General features: G+C 39.7%; 1 protein-coding gene across 3 annotated transcripts in view; it reads right to left on the bottom strand.

Moving 5' to 3' along the window:
• LOC135495425 (thiamine-triphosphatase-like) overlaps positions 1–15,944 on the bottom strand; it is a 182,613-nt gene that overhangs the window by 143,628 nt on the left and 23,041 nt on the right. For all 3 annotated transcript variants that reach the window (XM_064784050.1, XM_064784049.1, XM_064784048.1), the window contains exon 2: positions 1,498–2,149. In XM_064784050.1, the coding sequence (XP_064640120.1) occupies positions 1,498–2,131 (634 nt within the window). In that variant the 5' untranslated portion in view covers positions 2,132–2,149. The remainder of the gene's footprint in view (positions 1–1,497; positions 2,150–15,944) is intronic.

Raw genomic sequence — 15,944 nt, 5'->3', positions numbered from 1 at the left:
TGTCCGGCAAGCTTGCAGAATTCAAAGTAGCCCAGGTCGCTGTTTGGAATTATCAGAGCAACTTTTTTCGCAATTTGCGTCATCAGACTTTTCCAACTAATTTGTTGTCAGTGGCAACAGGGCGCCAGATGCAGATCAGACAAATTAATAGTGCCACTTTTATCATCTCTGCAGACGGCTTGATAAAGATGGACGAGAAAAGGAAAAACATTTTTTACAAGATTTTATGGTCATATCTGTATTTTCAAAATTTTGGATATCAACACAGTCATGATATGTTTCATTAGCATGTTGATTAATCACAAAATACTAGCATACAGAATATATCCTGCTAATGGATGATGGACGACGACAGCAAACCTGGACCTCTGCAACCGTTAAAAATAGGTCAAATCAAAAACCTGTAATACATATCAAGCACCCTTACTAGATACAGACACCATTCAAATCTGGTAAGATTCCGGTCATTCACAAATGAAATAGAGCATTTTTTGTGTTTTTACATTTTGCCCCCTGGTGGCCAGACCAAGAATCAGCTAGAACTGAAATGTTGCATATGTACAAAGTTTCAAGTCGATAGTTCCAGTCGTCATGAAGTATCATGAGAAGGTACATTTATGGGATGTAGACTTGCAAACTACACTACTGGAACGCACTTCAGACACAAAGTATCTGCATGCAACGAGGGATGTGAACTAAAGTAATAACAACATTGTTGAAATTCACTTGAGCTCAAGACTGTACCCTCACGGTCAAGTGACAAACTTCACTTGACAATTTCTATAAAGTGACAGTTCATGTGACATTTTTATTACAAATTTGTGGCCATCGAAAAGCTCCTTCGGATCTAGGGAACTTTGAAAAAGTGTTCTTTTATTCTATTTGTGATTCTATTGAGGTGGGAAATGACAGTTGCGCCTTTCGTAATAAAATTATTGCTGGGGGTTTGCCATGGTTGTGTCGAATATAATGACACAGTGTAGTGCGGCAATGTTGTCTTTGTGGTGCTGTCTCTTCATAAAAATGAAACGGCCAAGGGCCATTGTGCTCACCTCGGGTAATGTAATGCATGTCATTGGCAGTGGATATGGGGAGAAGTTTCTGGCTAGTTTCACCAGTTCTGATTCCATTGAATAATGTTATTCATCTTGGCTCAATGGCACAAAAGAAAATTACCGGTACCATCTAAGTATAGCATTTTGGTAATAAAGGTGACTGAATTTCAGGGTTATTGAAGAGTGTACAGAACCTTCTAGCTCAAATAGAAACGAAACGTGCCACCAATCGGTGATTTAGTGGACTTTGACCTCTGTGACCTTGAAAAGTAGGTCAAATCAAAAACCTGGATGATATGTCATTTAACCTTATAAGATACACTCACCATAAAAGTTTTGTCACTCTACGTACAACCATTAGCTTCAAAAATTAGCTCCTGTGACTATTCATGGAAAACTTCCAACAATCAGTCTAATACTACAGTTCCTACAATGGACTCACCTAGCTTCTCTGCCATACTGTCGATAGCCACCAAAGCCTCGGAAATCTTCGACTCGGAATCCACCATTCGTTCAATCTCGCCGATACTAAAACCAAAGTCCATCTCGTCCAGAACAATCTCGAAGTCTTCTAGCATGTAACTCAGCCGCTTGGTCGTGTAGCAAGAAAACACGGAGCATTTGGTCTCAGCTAGGTATTCATGGAGGGACATGGTGCCAGGATCCTTCCCTAAGACTCCCGCTATCTTTTCCAAGATGGCCGCTTCATCGTCAAGTTCATGATACTGCGAAGAAGGCGTATTTAGATCGTTTTTCACAACCGGAGACTTTAGTTCAAACTTTCCGCCCCGAGTTCGCAGCCAAAAATCATGAGTTGTCAAAGTGTACTGTTCGACATCGAAATACTCATCAGTGAATTCTGACGTTTTAAAAAGTTCTGCTCCCAATTCTAGCAGCTTTTCTTTGCAATCGTCAGTGACGACAAACTTCCTCTCTACTTCGATGGCTTTTGGCAGGAGTGCGTCTGTACACTTTTTATTTTTAGGTTTGGCTACCCGTGATTCCATATGCCCTGGCTCCTGTTTTGGTTCTTGGGTTTCGTCGCAAGCAACTGGGACAGATTCTGTATCAGTCATGCTGTATCTCGATAAGACCTTAAAAGAGAAACGAGATAACATTTTCAGAATGAAGTTCAGTAATCTGGCTTACTCAGTTCAGTGAGGAGCAATTGAAAGAGCCTTATGCCCAAGTTATGGGGAACCAGTCATGCTCTGAAAGAGTTCGGTTGGATACAGAAAACATCTTTTTATTGCTGGCTTTTAGAATTCCGCCAGAGGCAGCCACCACTACTCACAAAGCCTCAGGCCACTCTTTCAGCACCCCATACCCAGAATCTCACCTTCTAATTGAGGGACAAAGGCCCTGAAGGAAGCTTTTATATCACTTTTCTAACATGTCTAATGGCTTGACTAGTTCTTCCACGAAAGTGACAAGAACATGAAATTTGGGTACCACTTTGAACTTCCACTTGGGGTGCACTTGCCAACGGGCCACTCTAGTTGGTTAAAATGAATCCTGAGGCTAAACATGAACTTTTCATTCTAGTACACTATGGCTCATTGGTAGGGCCTCATTCTTTTAAATTTTAGATTTGAAATCGTAATCTAACCGCACACCTTCCTTCGGCAATAGGAGATGATGTGTCCAGACCCTCTAAACACACTTTGTTCCCGTTAACTGCAGACATGATAGGGTTAACATACATTTGCTGTAGTCTTGGTGGCGTTTTTCATCAATCCATTGTTGGGAGATCAAGAGAGTTGATCATTATGACCTCGAGGCATAATCCCACAAACCTGAAGGATTTCTTTCAGACGATTTCCCCGAGGATATAAATGCACAAACAAACATCCAGAGGCAATATTCTGAAATAAATGCAACTATTCATATTGCATTATTTACGAAACCATTTGGTTTTTTTAACATAATTATGATCCCAAAGGAACAAATATTTCAATTTGATGAGCTCAGCATTTCAACATTATGCGATCATCATTGTTTGACTTGAGTTAGGATAAATGCAACCTGCAGTAGCCTATGGTGGTGAGGGGGGGGGACCTAGGGGCGGTGCATCCAAACATCCCCTTATAAAAATAGTATGGTCTCGATTCCTGATTAACAGTTTGGCCAAATCCCGATAGCTCAAGACATATCCCGCAAAATATGGTAGGAAATCCCAAATCCCCATCAGGGCCATATTTGGCAGGGGGGGGGCAACTTCCCCCAGATGTGGCCAAAAATGTGCTTTTCATGCAGATTTGGGCCCTTTCGATTCAGATATGTCATCACAAAGGTTCATGCCAATCAACACTTATAAGAAATGTTAGCCTCAGATTGGACTGAAAAGTGTCTTCTTATACCGATCTTGATGGCCGAGTGGTTATGGTCTCCAACTCATGAACGGAAGTTCGAGGGTTCAAGCCCGGCTGGTAAACACTTTCCGATGCGGCCGGTTAGTTAGCCTCTGGCTTGTTTAATATAGGGAACCAAACTGCCTTCTCGCCAGGAGCCTGGTATCAGAGAGAGGAGTTTGGAAGTAAAGAGTGTCTCATAAGCCAAAGCTAGCTGGCCCTTTCATTAGGGGTGACACTATGATACACAATTGGACAATACTTTACTTTACTTTTAAGGAATTGTACAGATGTAATCTCATGCTGACTAAAAATCTATAACTTCTAAAATCCCGCTGAAATTGTCAAATTGCTACAACGAGGAGCCATGCTTTTCTGATTACAAAAGGTTTTTACTGGGAAGACAATTAAACACCGGGATACCGTCTTCATCCCGCATCGCCAGAAGGATACTTAACCTTACCATAAGATGTCATCTCATAAATATCTCGATAAATACGGTATTGTCTCGCCAGGGACGTAAATGCTCCTCAGAGGGGTGGATATTTACACAAACGGAGAGTGTATAAAACCATGCCCTAGGATAATTAATTACAATTACAGTATATCTCATTCCACGATGGGGGTTGTTTGGATTCCGACACTCCTGAAAAACGAGTTTAAGGAAAAATGTTTATTTTAGTAATGCCAATAACTAGGTATAATGAAATGGAAAGGCTTATAAATGGAATTCGCTATTAGTCAAGTTAGCCAAGGGCCTAAGATAATCATCATTGTCGTTATACATATCACCCACCTTATGAACGTTTTCCCCAAAACAGATAAAAATAAATCTGCATCACTTTTAATAGTTTTGAATATTTTTCTCTAATTTTCCTAATGTTCATTGTCATGTTTTTTTTTACATGTTATTCTTAGTTAGCTGAAAAATAAATTTGAAATAGTTAGGAAATGGATAAGTTCTTTCCATTTTTCTCAAAAGTAGAAAATAAGACTTGGGCAATTATTTTATGAGGGTGATGACATAATATAAAGCAACTGGTTCATTTATTTGTTAGTGCCTGCATTTTAACAAAATCCTAAGACCAAGAACAGAATCCAGAGCTGTGTAGGTGTAGTGACTCATCAGGTCTCTGAGATAGCAACCAAGAGGTCCCTGGTTGAAACCCCACTGTCGGCACGGGACTCCGAGAAGTCTCTTTACCAAGCAGCGAAAAGGCAGCAATCCAAAGGGGGTGCAGATGCACACCCCTCTTAATTCATTAAAATCATTGAAATTGGCCATGAAGTTTTGAAACCAATCAAGAATTTTGTTCATCAGGGCAAATCTGGATAATTAATCTGACTTGACTTATTAACAGGAAGTGAGAATGTACATTTTCACCGCCCGAGAAGATGTAGAAAGTTGACTGAAGAACTGGCTGTGTCAAATCCCCTTTGAAGTGAAAACCCGAAGATGACCACACTCACTACTCTATTTGAAATCAGACAGAACTACCCCTTCCAAGGTCTATAGAGAGTTATAACTTGCATACAGACAATATAGATTCCCCATTACCGGCAAACTTTAGGTAGAAAACTAAATTCAAAACAAAAATCAGCAACAAACAAAGAGAAAGTAATCAAATATTAAACTTATCAAACAATACCACTACCAGATCAGAAATACTGTTTACAAAGTTGGAGAACAATTCGAAACTTATTTAAAACTGTTAAACTTCTAAACAAATATCAATAAAATAACAATCAATAGGTTGTTATTAATTAGATATAGGCAGGGTCATGTGATCCGATGCATAATTAATTATCAGGCCAAGCCAAATCGTTTTTTCAAAAACTTTACAAACTTCTATTACGTTTAGTTTCCGATCAACTTTTCGGATGTGTGATCATCTTGACCACCAAGGTGTTTGCCTCTTATCAAGATTGGAAATATAAATCCTACATTTAAAGGGAGTATAAGACCATGAGGCTCAGGATGGGGCGAAGCATGATATTCTCAAACACCCTGGTTCAGCCTTCAGTTTTGACCGCAGAAGTTTTGGTGAGGCAACCATATCTGGTATAAAATGTGTTGAAAGCATATTCTCGGTGGATTATGCCAAAATTCATCAAGTTAGAGGTGTTTTAGAAAAGAAATTGATACCTCTCCACTGTCGGCAACGGCTGCATAGACTTTAGGTTTCCTTCTTGAGGGGCTACAACAAAACGTTAATTTGGTCTTGCCTAACAATATGATAAATAATGATTTTCATTGCTTAATGGTAAGTAAACAAAACCCCTAGAGCTACACACATTTCATAAACCTTTTTCAAAAGAATAATTCATCTGCTTTAGAATTGGCAACATATCAGATCATTCGTTTAACTTCAATAGAACAATAGAACAACAACAAAAAGTTACTGAAGACAATATCGGACAATTTACTGAAAAATTCCGCAACAATGCAATTAATGTAGCGAATGGATCTTTTATTTTCAGCGTTGTTTAGACGCATTCTTCGTTTTGTTTCTTTGTTGTTTAGATGTACCTTCTAGGTACAAGCACAAAAAGTGATTAGTATTTTATAATTTTAGGGGTTCCAACCCTTCTGGGTACGATTGCAAAAAGCCAGATTGATATTGTTTGGAGGTGGGTCTAGCTTCGAGGCCTTGTTTGAAAGTAGTAAACCGCTTGGTTTTGAGGTGGAATAAGGTAAGGTACAGGGAAAGGGCATCACTCGCCTAGAGGGTGTAGATAGTTTTTTAGTCATATAGGACTATCTCACCGGTAATGTCTTAGTCTAGCAAAGAATTGGACCTTTTTTCCCCCAAGATAATACGTCAGGTTGATATAAAAGTCTTACTTTGGCTTGGTGATTTCTTTAAAACGGTGACAGGGAAAGCCCCTGCATAGAAATATTTTCGTCATACAAATTCTTTTTCTCTTGTTTCTATGACAAAATCAATTAACTCTCAAATATACTCACCTGCAACCACCATCATAATTGTTGTCATCCATAAACAAATATATCACACCAATAATGAGAAATTAATAATCTTTGGGAAATATCGGCCAAAAAAATCCTGTTTAGTATAAACCATTGATGATCCAGCCAAAAACATTGTTGTGTATTGTGATCATTGTAATATGTCTCCACAAATGGTTGAACGCCATTTGCATCAATTATTGGAAAAACAAAACTCCGATAATTTTCCGTAATCCCATAAATATTTAACTATGTACAAAACAAAGAACAGTTACATCCAGTTGTGAGTTTCTTATTGATGAGTTTGAATTGAGAAAAAATGAGAAACAAACAAAAACAATATGGTGAAGACTGGTGCTGCCATGTGAAGTTGTCACCAATTTATGAAATTTTGTGCTGAAAAAAATGTTTTCAGAGCTGGTACTGTAATTTGCAGACGAGGCGAAAGATTTCATTTGCATGTACGTGATATTTCAATACTCAATGAAAATATTTGCACGGCGAAGGCTAGTTTCCACTACAGCAACAAAAGTGGGGAAACCCAGCTTTCAGTCACAGGCGTCGGACTAATTTCTGTGTAAGTCATTGGCTCAGTTATACATAACTGACCAAACGCCTGTGAATTAAAGGACAACCTCATTCCAAAGCCTGCCAGAGTGAAGGGTTAAGGTGACCTTTCTCCGTTTGCAAACATTCGAGGATTTTTTCTCGCCTAAAAATTCAATCTTCCAAGTGCCGCTCTCATTTAGCATCGCCGCCCATTCTTCTCAAATTTTCCCCCATTCCATCTCGAGCCAATTATTTGCCAATATATTCAGCAATATTCATTTATGGATTTCATAAGACGTATCAAATTATCCATATTATCAATAACGCTTCTATACCTCTTCATTCCTCTTCCCCGAGATCTAATTATACCCCCATCTTTGAGATGTCCCACCCATCTCATATATATCTCATAATTATGCTGTGACCGCACTCGTCTTTTTTCAATAATTTGCATCATTTCGACTTTTTTCATCGCTCAGTTCTAACTTCCTTACTGCATTGCTTCTCAGTAATTGCAAGCATTTTATTTCATTTTAGGCACAATATTTAATAACAATTGTGCATATCAAAGGATATTTTTTTACAGGAAAAGCACTTATAATCTTAAGTTGCGAGTAAGGAAAATCTTGGTTGGAGACCTGAATGTGTGTGTATATGAGAGAATACTCTAACTTTATAAGAAGATTAAGTCCTATATGGTTCCGTCTATATGAGACAATCAAGACACATATCGCCAAGAGGCCAAGATCAGCGGTTATCCTTTGTCCTTCTTTAATCTGACATGAGGTAAGGGCAGGCTTAATTGGCATGGTAATTGAGCAAATGGTACACCACTTACTGCTGGCTGGAGTGGCCAGAAAGGAACTGTATTTGTTCTCCGTCTGGCCTCGGGTAACAGACATGGCCAAGGAGGAAGAGAGAGTGGAGATTAGGTCAAAGACCATTCTCCACAGCAGACGTTGTATTGCAGCACACTCTCTCTCTGCCAGTATTGGCGTCCATTGTACATGTATTGTATGTAAGAAAGGAAGTGTATTTTATTCTTCGTCTGGCCTCGGGTAACAGACATGGATGAGGAGGAAGAGAGCGTGGAGATTAGGTCAAAGACCATTCTCCACAGCAGACGTAGTATTGCAGCATACTCTCTCTGTCAGTATTGGCGTCCATTGTACATGTTTTGTATGTAAGAAAGGAACTGTATTTATTCTCCGTCTGGCCTCGGATAACAGACATGGCCAAGGAGGAAGAGAGAGTGGAGATTAGGTCAAAAACCATTCTCCACAGCAGACGTAGTATTGCAGCACACTCTCTCTGTCAGTATTGGCGTCCATTGTACATGTATTGTATGTAAGAAAGGAAGTGTATTTTATTCTTCGTCTGGCCTCAGGTAACAGACATGGCCAAGGAGGAAGAGAGAGTGGAGATTAGGTCAAAGACCATTCTCCACAGCAGACGTAGTATTGCAGCATACTCTCTCTCTGTCAGTATTGGTGTCCATTGTACATGTTTTGTATGTAAGAAAGGAAGTGTATTTTATTCTTCATCTGGCCTCGGGTAACAGACATAGATGAGGAGGAAGAGAGTGGAGATTAGGTCAATGACCATTCTCCACAGCAGACATAGTATTCAGACATATTCTCTCTGCCATCATTGGCGTCCATTTTACATATATTAAATGCTCCAAACAAAATGCCCCACATGTGCTGATTTATTAAAATTCTTCAAGTTCTTGTTATATTTTTGTACTTCAACCCAAGTCAGGATTCCAGTTTTGAAACAAAAATTCCAGGAAATTATGAAAATTTCATTCAAAACTGCAAAAGTCATCATCAGACCCATGGCCATGAATGAAATTCCATTTTCCACCCCAATCGATTCAGATTAGTAATCATTGCAAAACAAAATCCCCAACCGACTAAACGGCTGATTATAACATGAAATTTGAGGAATTCCAAGGGAATTCGAACAAAAACCCATCAACGGGAATGCAAATTCACCAACGCATCAGCACAACAATAAAACCCAATCATTTTTACAAAATCTGCAACTTAACCTTTCATAATCCTTGACGATGGTTTTTGATTAGTTTTCATGGATGTAAAATTTCGGGTAAAATATCTCTATTGTTATATACCCCCGGAGGAGATGAACTCCTGGACCCGAGGTTAGCCAGGCAAAGCCCACAAGTGCAGGAACACCTTGAAGGATTATAAGTTCAGAAACAATATATGGTACCATGCCAAAGGTAATATTTTCATCCCAAGTTTTTGCCAACAATTGAAACAGGTATTTCTCCTCGAAGTTTATTAAGAACAGCGAAAATTTTCGCCTCTCATTCTTTTCACAGGAATTATTATCAGACGAATATTGGTTGCTTGCAGGACAGCATGAAAAAATCTGCACGACCTTTCAGTTTTATATTGAAAGATGAAATCAACGATCCCTCGTGTTGTGGTTAACCATCTTGTCCCAAGGGTGGCGCCATTGTCTAAAATATCCACATTTACGCAAAAAACCCACAATGTTTCAAATATCTTATCCTCTTTTCTTTTTTCCTTCACAATCCTAGTTCAGAATTGCAACAATTAAAATAAAAGTCCATTTTGTTAATTCTTCGTATGCATACTCCCAAGAGATATTCTCATATCGTGAATGATTTCTAAAACATCCCCCAAGAGTGTGATAGCATCCTATCTCTAAAATCAAATAGTTTTATACTCCTCTTTTTGAATCATCAACAGCCTAAAAATGATTCAACTTCTTGCAATTTCTCTTTTATGAAAATTGACTGTTTTTTACATTTCTGCAGAAGACATTAACATCAACAGTAATGAACTACTGCAAACAACCAGATTTTTGTGGACGTATTCACATATTTTCACCAATTTCATAATTGTGTATAACTGTGATTCACAAAATATAAATCTCGGAAAACAATGTCACCCTGCCACATCAGATGTAATGGACCATTTAGTGACACCAAATGATGTTAAATTTCGTCCAATGACGTCAAATTACCATTACTTCATTACTTGAACAATTTTCGTTTCAAAGATTTTCGATAAAACAAATAAATAAGAGGGTGAGTTGGGTGAGTCGATTCACATTCGTCAATTCCCAAGCCTATTTGTGGCAACATACTTCGACAATACTTCGATACTTTGATACTTCGACAATTATCATAGCAAGTGAATTCCTTTCATCAAAGTTCAGACTAATTAGCGCTGAGAAACCAAACCTCCTCAACGCATTTTCTATTTCAATAAGTCCTGTGATCGCCGAAACGATATACGGTTGAAGTCGAGAAGTATCGTGTAAAAAAACGCTCATTATTTCGCGGGAGTTCTGCAAAGACTTCCACACTAATTAGCAAAGGAAAATGTCAATTCTCACAATACTCGCTCTTAAAAATACTTTGGTATTTCACCCGATGTTAAAGTTTCCTATTTACTTGTGGGTCTGGCTTCATTTGAATAAATTCTTACGAATTGAAGAAGGTGAATGCAATGCAACATGGTCCAACATCCCTAATTAGTCGACCAACTATTGTGAATGGTTTTCAGTAATGAGTCGCGGAAAAAGTATAGGGTATTCACGCCGATGTCAGATATTAACACACTTTTCATGTTAAGTGGACCAGTGTTTCCTGCGGTATTATTTGAAAGTGTCTAAATCATTAAATAAAAGTCTATCATTTATAAATAATTCACGAGTAATCCTTTATCTTTACGAGTATTTGAAATCAGCCAGCTGAGTGTTGACACTGTGCAATATCCCTTCTCTCTCCATCACAACTGCTAATTGGGAGAGCGACCTTATTAAAACCATAGCCTGGACTCGTTAATGATCGAAAATAATCAAATTTGTTATTGTTAAACGGCAGCGGGGAAACTTCATGAAGTTTTGAAATATTTATCAACATGATCAATGAGACTTGAATGGCTGTGAGCTGTTTTCACTTTTGATGCCCATCCCAGATGACTTTTTGGTGAAATGGCCAAAGTACTTGAAGTATTTTTTGACCCTAGATAATTTACCTCAAGCAGGAGAGTGATTTTCATTGCAGAGTTGTGCGATATTTATCACTGCAATGAAGTGTTTGCCTTCAGAATGAAAGACCTCTGACTCTTGATTTTATATGTCGCGAATCTAGGTTATGCGTTAAATCTGCGATAAAATAAATTGTCCCTGAATTTTGTCAGTTTTCAGTATTTCCAATTCCAAATTCTGAGAAAATTCACAAATTTCTCGAAATTTTAATTCATATCCGCGAACGCCCCCAGGTGCACCATAGCTAATATCTTGATGCGCCATCATATTGAAAAGGCCAGAAATATTAAAATTTACTCTAAAAGATGACCATCTTTCAATCCACCCCTGATGAATTTTTGATGGCTTTCTCCGCAAGTTAATACCCTGATTTCAATTCCCAGTATGCACTTATTTAAGTCTGATGGAGTCGTTAGCAGTACATTAGCAATGAGGTTCTTGATAGCTTCAGCAATGAGGTTCGCGATAACTTGAAGAACAGTGCAAGGGGCCAGAGAGCGCAGTGGGTGAAACGGTTGGTCTACCATGCAGTAGGGCAGGCAAGAAGCCCGACAGTGGGCCGGGTGAAACTGCTGGTCTACCATACAGTAGGGCAGGCAAGAGGCCTGACAGTGGGCCGGGTGAAACTGCTGGTCTACCATACAGTAGGGCAGGCAAGAGGCCCGACAGTGGGCTGGGTGAAACTGCTGGTCTACCATACAGTAGGGCAGGCAAGAGGCCCGACAGTGGGCCGGGTGAAACTGCTGGTCTACCATACAGTAGGGCAGGCAAGAGGCCCGACAGTGGGCTGGGTGAAACTGCTGGTCTACCATACAGTAGGGCAGGCAAGAGGCCCGACAGTGGGCTGGGTGAAACTACTGGTCTACCATACAGTAGGGCAGGCAAGAGGCCTGACAGTGGGCCGGGTGAAACTGCTGGTCTACCATACAGTAGGGCAGGCAAGAGGCCCGACAGTGGGCTGGGTGAAACTGCTGGTCTACCATACAGTAGGGCAGGCAAGAGGCCCGACAGTGGGCCGGGTGAAACTGCTGGTCTACCATACAGTAACACATGCAAGAGGCAGCACAGTGTGGTCGGAGAAATGGCTTGTCTATACCTACAGAAGGATGCACAGTCACGCCGAGAGGCAAGAGGCCGCACAGTGCGGTGGTTGAAACGGTTGTGTAAGCGGTCTTAGCATCTCGATACCACATGCCTCCAAACAAACGACTGCTCTGTGTCCTTACTGTCCACGTGAACATCAGCCTTGGAAGGCTGTCTCAGCACACACCCATACCATCCTTGACTCTGAATGCGTTACCACCAACCTTCAAACCCACACCAGCTCAGTGTCCAAAGCTCCTTGATATCAGATCCCTCTTGCCTCTAATAGTTTCTGTACCAATGACCAGTTGTGTTGATCGAGTTTGACATCTCGACATATGAAGTTATGGCAAGATTCGACAGATATGACACTCATCCATATGGATATTATCTGTACAACCACACGCCAGACCCTGCGATCTTTTGTGGCATTGTGCTCAGCCGGAGAAAATTAAATATCAGCATGTTTGATCTGATAGGCAGGCTTCGGAGATAAATTGGCAGTGTCTTTCTCGGTGATGCGTACCAATATTTCATTTGTGTGATTGTTGGCCAGCCACGGCAAGAGATCGAGATTATTTGGGTCAATTCCAAATGAAGGGTCAGTAAATTTTTGTATCGAAGAAGACTTATGTGTAGAAATTTGGAATGTATGATTTGACTTCAAATCGTGATTGTCAACCTGTCAAGTCTAATGATCAAGATAGTGAAGTGTGGCAATAACATTTCAGCATCTTGCTCCCTTTTTTCTTTTTCATGTCAGGGTCTCACGCACGCGGAACGCCTAAAAACCGACAACGATGACACAGTTTTCTTGATGTCAGCTTTATTTCAACTATACATACATTCACTTTGTAAGTTGATATGTGACATGGTAAAACTTTAGTGTGCAGGAATATGAAACACCGTTTATAAGCAAAATTGTCGAAGGAACTGAACTTACCAACAGTGACCTGGTACATCTGTATGGACACGAAGAGTGTCTGAACTAGCCAGATTTGTCATCGTGTGTTCCATTCACAATCTTTAGCACGTCGAATGGGGTGATGACTTCAGTCAAAATATGAGAATTGCTAATGGTGAGCACCCAAAGTGTTAACTGCCCAAAATTGTGGAAGGAACTGAACTTACCAACAGTGACCTGGTACATCTATATGTCTGAACTAGCCAGATTTGTCAGTTAGTATATAAAAAGATTACATAACTGCAGTATCAGTTTCACTGGAAGTTGGATAAGGAGTTACTAAGTGAAATTGACGCCTTGGGCAGAAATACTAGGCCACAGGGCTTACAAAGAAGAGGTAATATATTGAATAATCAAGCCAAAACTACTGTGCGTATCAAAAAAAGATTGAATATTTAGCAGGTGTTGTTGTGGACCTTCCATGGTATTGGTCTACCCCCTTACAGAATATTGTAAGGGCTATCTCCCCTCTACAAGTCACAGCCACTTTCCCGATCATGTCTAATTCCCAATTTTCTTCGATATCACTCAAATGGGCATCAAGACAAGAGCATTCAACCAATACCCTTGCTACATGGTGAAACCTCAGGCATACATGTTGACATCGTGTGTTCCATTCACAATCTTTAGCACGTCGAATGGGATGATGACTTCAGTCAAAATATGAGAATTGCCAATGGTGAGCACCCAAAGTGTTAACTGCCCTTCTTTATGGTCTTCATCAACGAACCACCGACTTTGAGTTCAACCTTGGATTTGCCAACATAGGGATGTCTTTCCAAAAAAAACAAATGCCTGTATTAAGTTCTATTGATGTTGTAGATATGTGGCAACTAAACTGAGGTATTGGAGCAATAACCCTCATAGATATGAGACAGAAAAAATGGACTGATAATCAGAACCTCAAAGCCACTTGTCACGACAAAGAACATCTCAACGCCCAGGAAAACCCTAATGAACCCCGCTAATTATACCCATCTAAGACACGAGAAAAAAGTGCCATCTTTCCGTGGGAAGAACCACCAGCTGCCTTCATTAACTACCATTACTATATATGACAGAGTTCATCAATCCATATGGAACTAATAGTTATGAGTTTCGTAATTACGGATGATGAGGAAGAAAAAATCTCTCAGGCAGCCCGTGGCTCATTTTCATGTCAAGTAAATCGCTCTCTAAAACCATCCAGCTATCGGGCTATTTTGCATCGATATTTTTTTCATCTTGCCCTGTTATATCACGATATGTCAGCCCTGGCGCAATTAAATTTATGTACGTTATTATCGAAGATGTCATGTGTCCATTTACCTGAGAAAACGTGTTTGTTTATGTGAAGACTTTGCCGAGTTTTCCAAGAACATAAAAGACAAATTAACCAAATTTGTGACCCAAGAAAACGCAAGTGTAATTGGGTCAATCAGCGTCGTTGGAATTACCATAAAGCCGGTGGACAGGTGTTAATTGGTGAGGAAATGAGAGATAATGGAGTTGTAATTACGAGCCGCCACTGGCAGGTGCTTGGAGTTGATGACACCCATTTGTAATTGGCGGCAGATAATCGGACACCCCTGACGACCAACCACGCTAGATCATCGCACTCTGCCAGGGCCGTATGTCTCAAAGAAACGAATTGCGTGGTGTTTTTGTCATGTTCGTTCATTGCGGTGAGGGGTACTGATGGTATGTGTAATGCAATGTGTGTAGACATGCTTTCATGAGACGAGTTGGAGGGGGGGGGTATGTCAAAATCGTATGTTCAAAAGTTCAGGCAAGCGAGATATTAGTTGTAAATCTGCATAAATCCTTTCTTGGAGCTTAGAAATGAACGAAGAACACTTGTGTGGGGGTACGCGACTCAGAAGAGGCTGGTTTATTGGGTAATTGATTCAAAGATGGCAGCATATAAACAAACACCCTTACTGATGGTACGCATGTATATATACTCGGCATCAATTAAAGGGGGTTCATAGAACTTCATTTCATGCCAGCTGAGGCAAAGGAAATGAAAGGACGATGTATGGACAACTATCTACCCGGGCGATAATCACTTTAAAGTGATACTATGATGTGATTTACAACTTTGAGGAAATACGTCCGTTTTTGATTGTTGATCACTAATGTTAAGCTCAAATTTTCCATTTTGATTAGATTTATTACAAAATCGCTGAATGTAAACCACCGCGACCGTGAAAATGTTCATGTTGTGACGTCATCAACGAAAATGGCATCGAAGTGAGCCGTCCGGGCGGGATTAAACCATCAATTTCTAGAAAATGTGCATTTCGATTCGAAAACCTTACCGATTTATGAGAAAGTGACGTAGTCATTTGTCAAAAACAGCTAAAACATTATATGGTGAAATTTGACATGAGTTACCCTTTAAGTTTGATCTCAGAGACAATAGCCAAAACCCACGTAACAGCTTTTGTGAAATATGACGACTTTCATATTTTGATCAATAAGAGAGAAAAAATTCCCAATTTTACATGAAAAGTTAACAAAATGAAACATAATGAGGGGAAAGTTCTCATGAAATTAAATTAATCAATAAATGGAGTCCGGTAACTTTCATAGTCGATAAATGAAGCAGACAACTTAAATCCCAATGTATTTGATTGCATTTTGGATAACATAATAGTGGAGTTTCAAAATGTGTTATTTAGGCCTCTGCCAGAGGCGTGTATCCTCAAAGATCCTCATGTACTAGGAGAGACCCCTATTGGTGACTCTGTGTAACTTAATATGAACTACTTGGCTACTGACTATAGCCACCCTTTAAAACTACCTTTGTATCCAGAACTCATTGACCATAACCTGTCATAATTCATGCAAGACTTTGAAAATAATAATCCCATTCTAAAATCGGGTGAGGATTCAATTTTAAAAGAGACGTGGACCAAATAGCACCAGACCAAAAGGTTAAT

Source organism: Lineus longissimus, chromosome 11, assembly GCF_910592395.1.
Source record: "Lineus longissimus chromosome 11, tnLinLong1.2, whole genome shotgun sequence".
NCBI classification, from domain to species: Eukaryota; Metazoa; Nemertea; class Pilidiophora; order Heteronemertea; family Lineidae; genus Lineus; species Lineus longissimus.
This window is presented reverse-complemented; position numbering and strand designations above follow the sequence as displayed.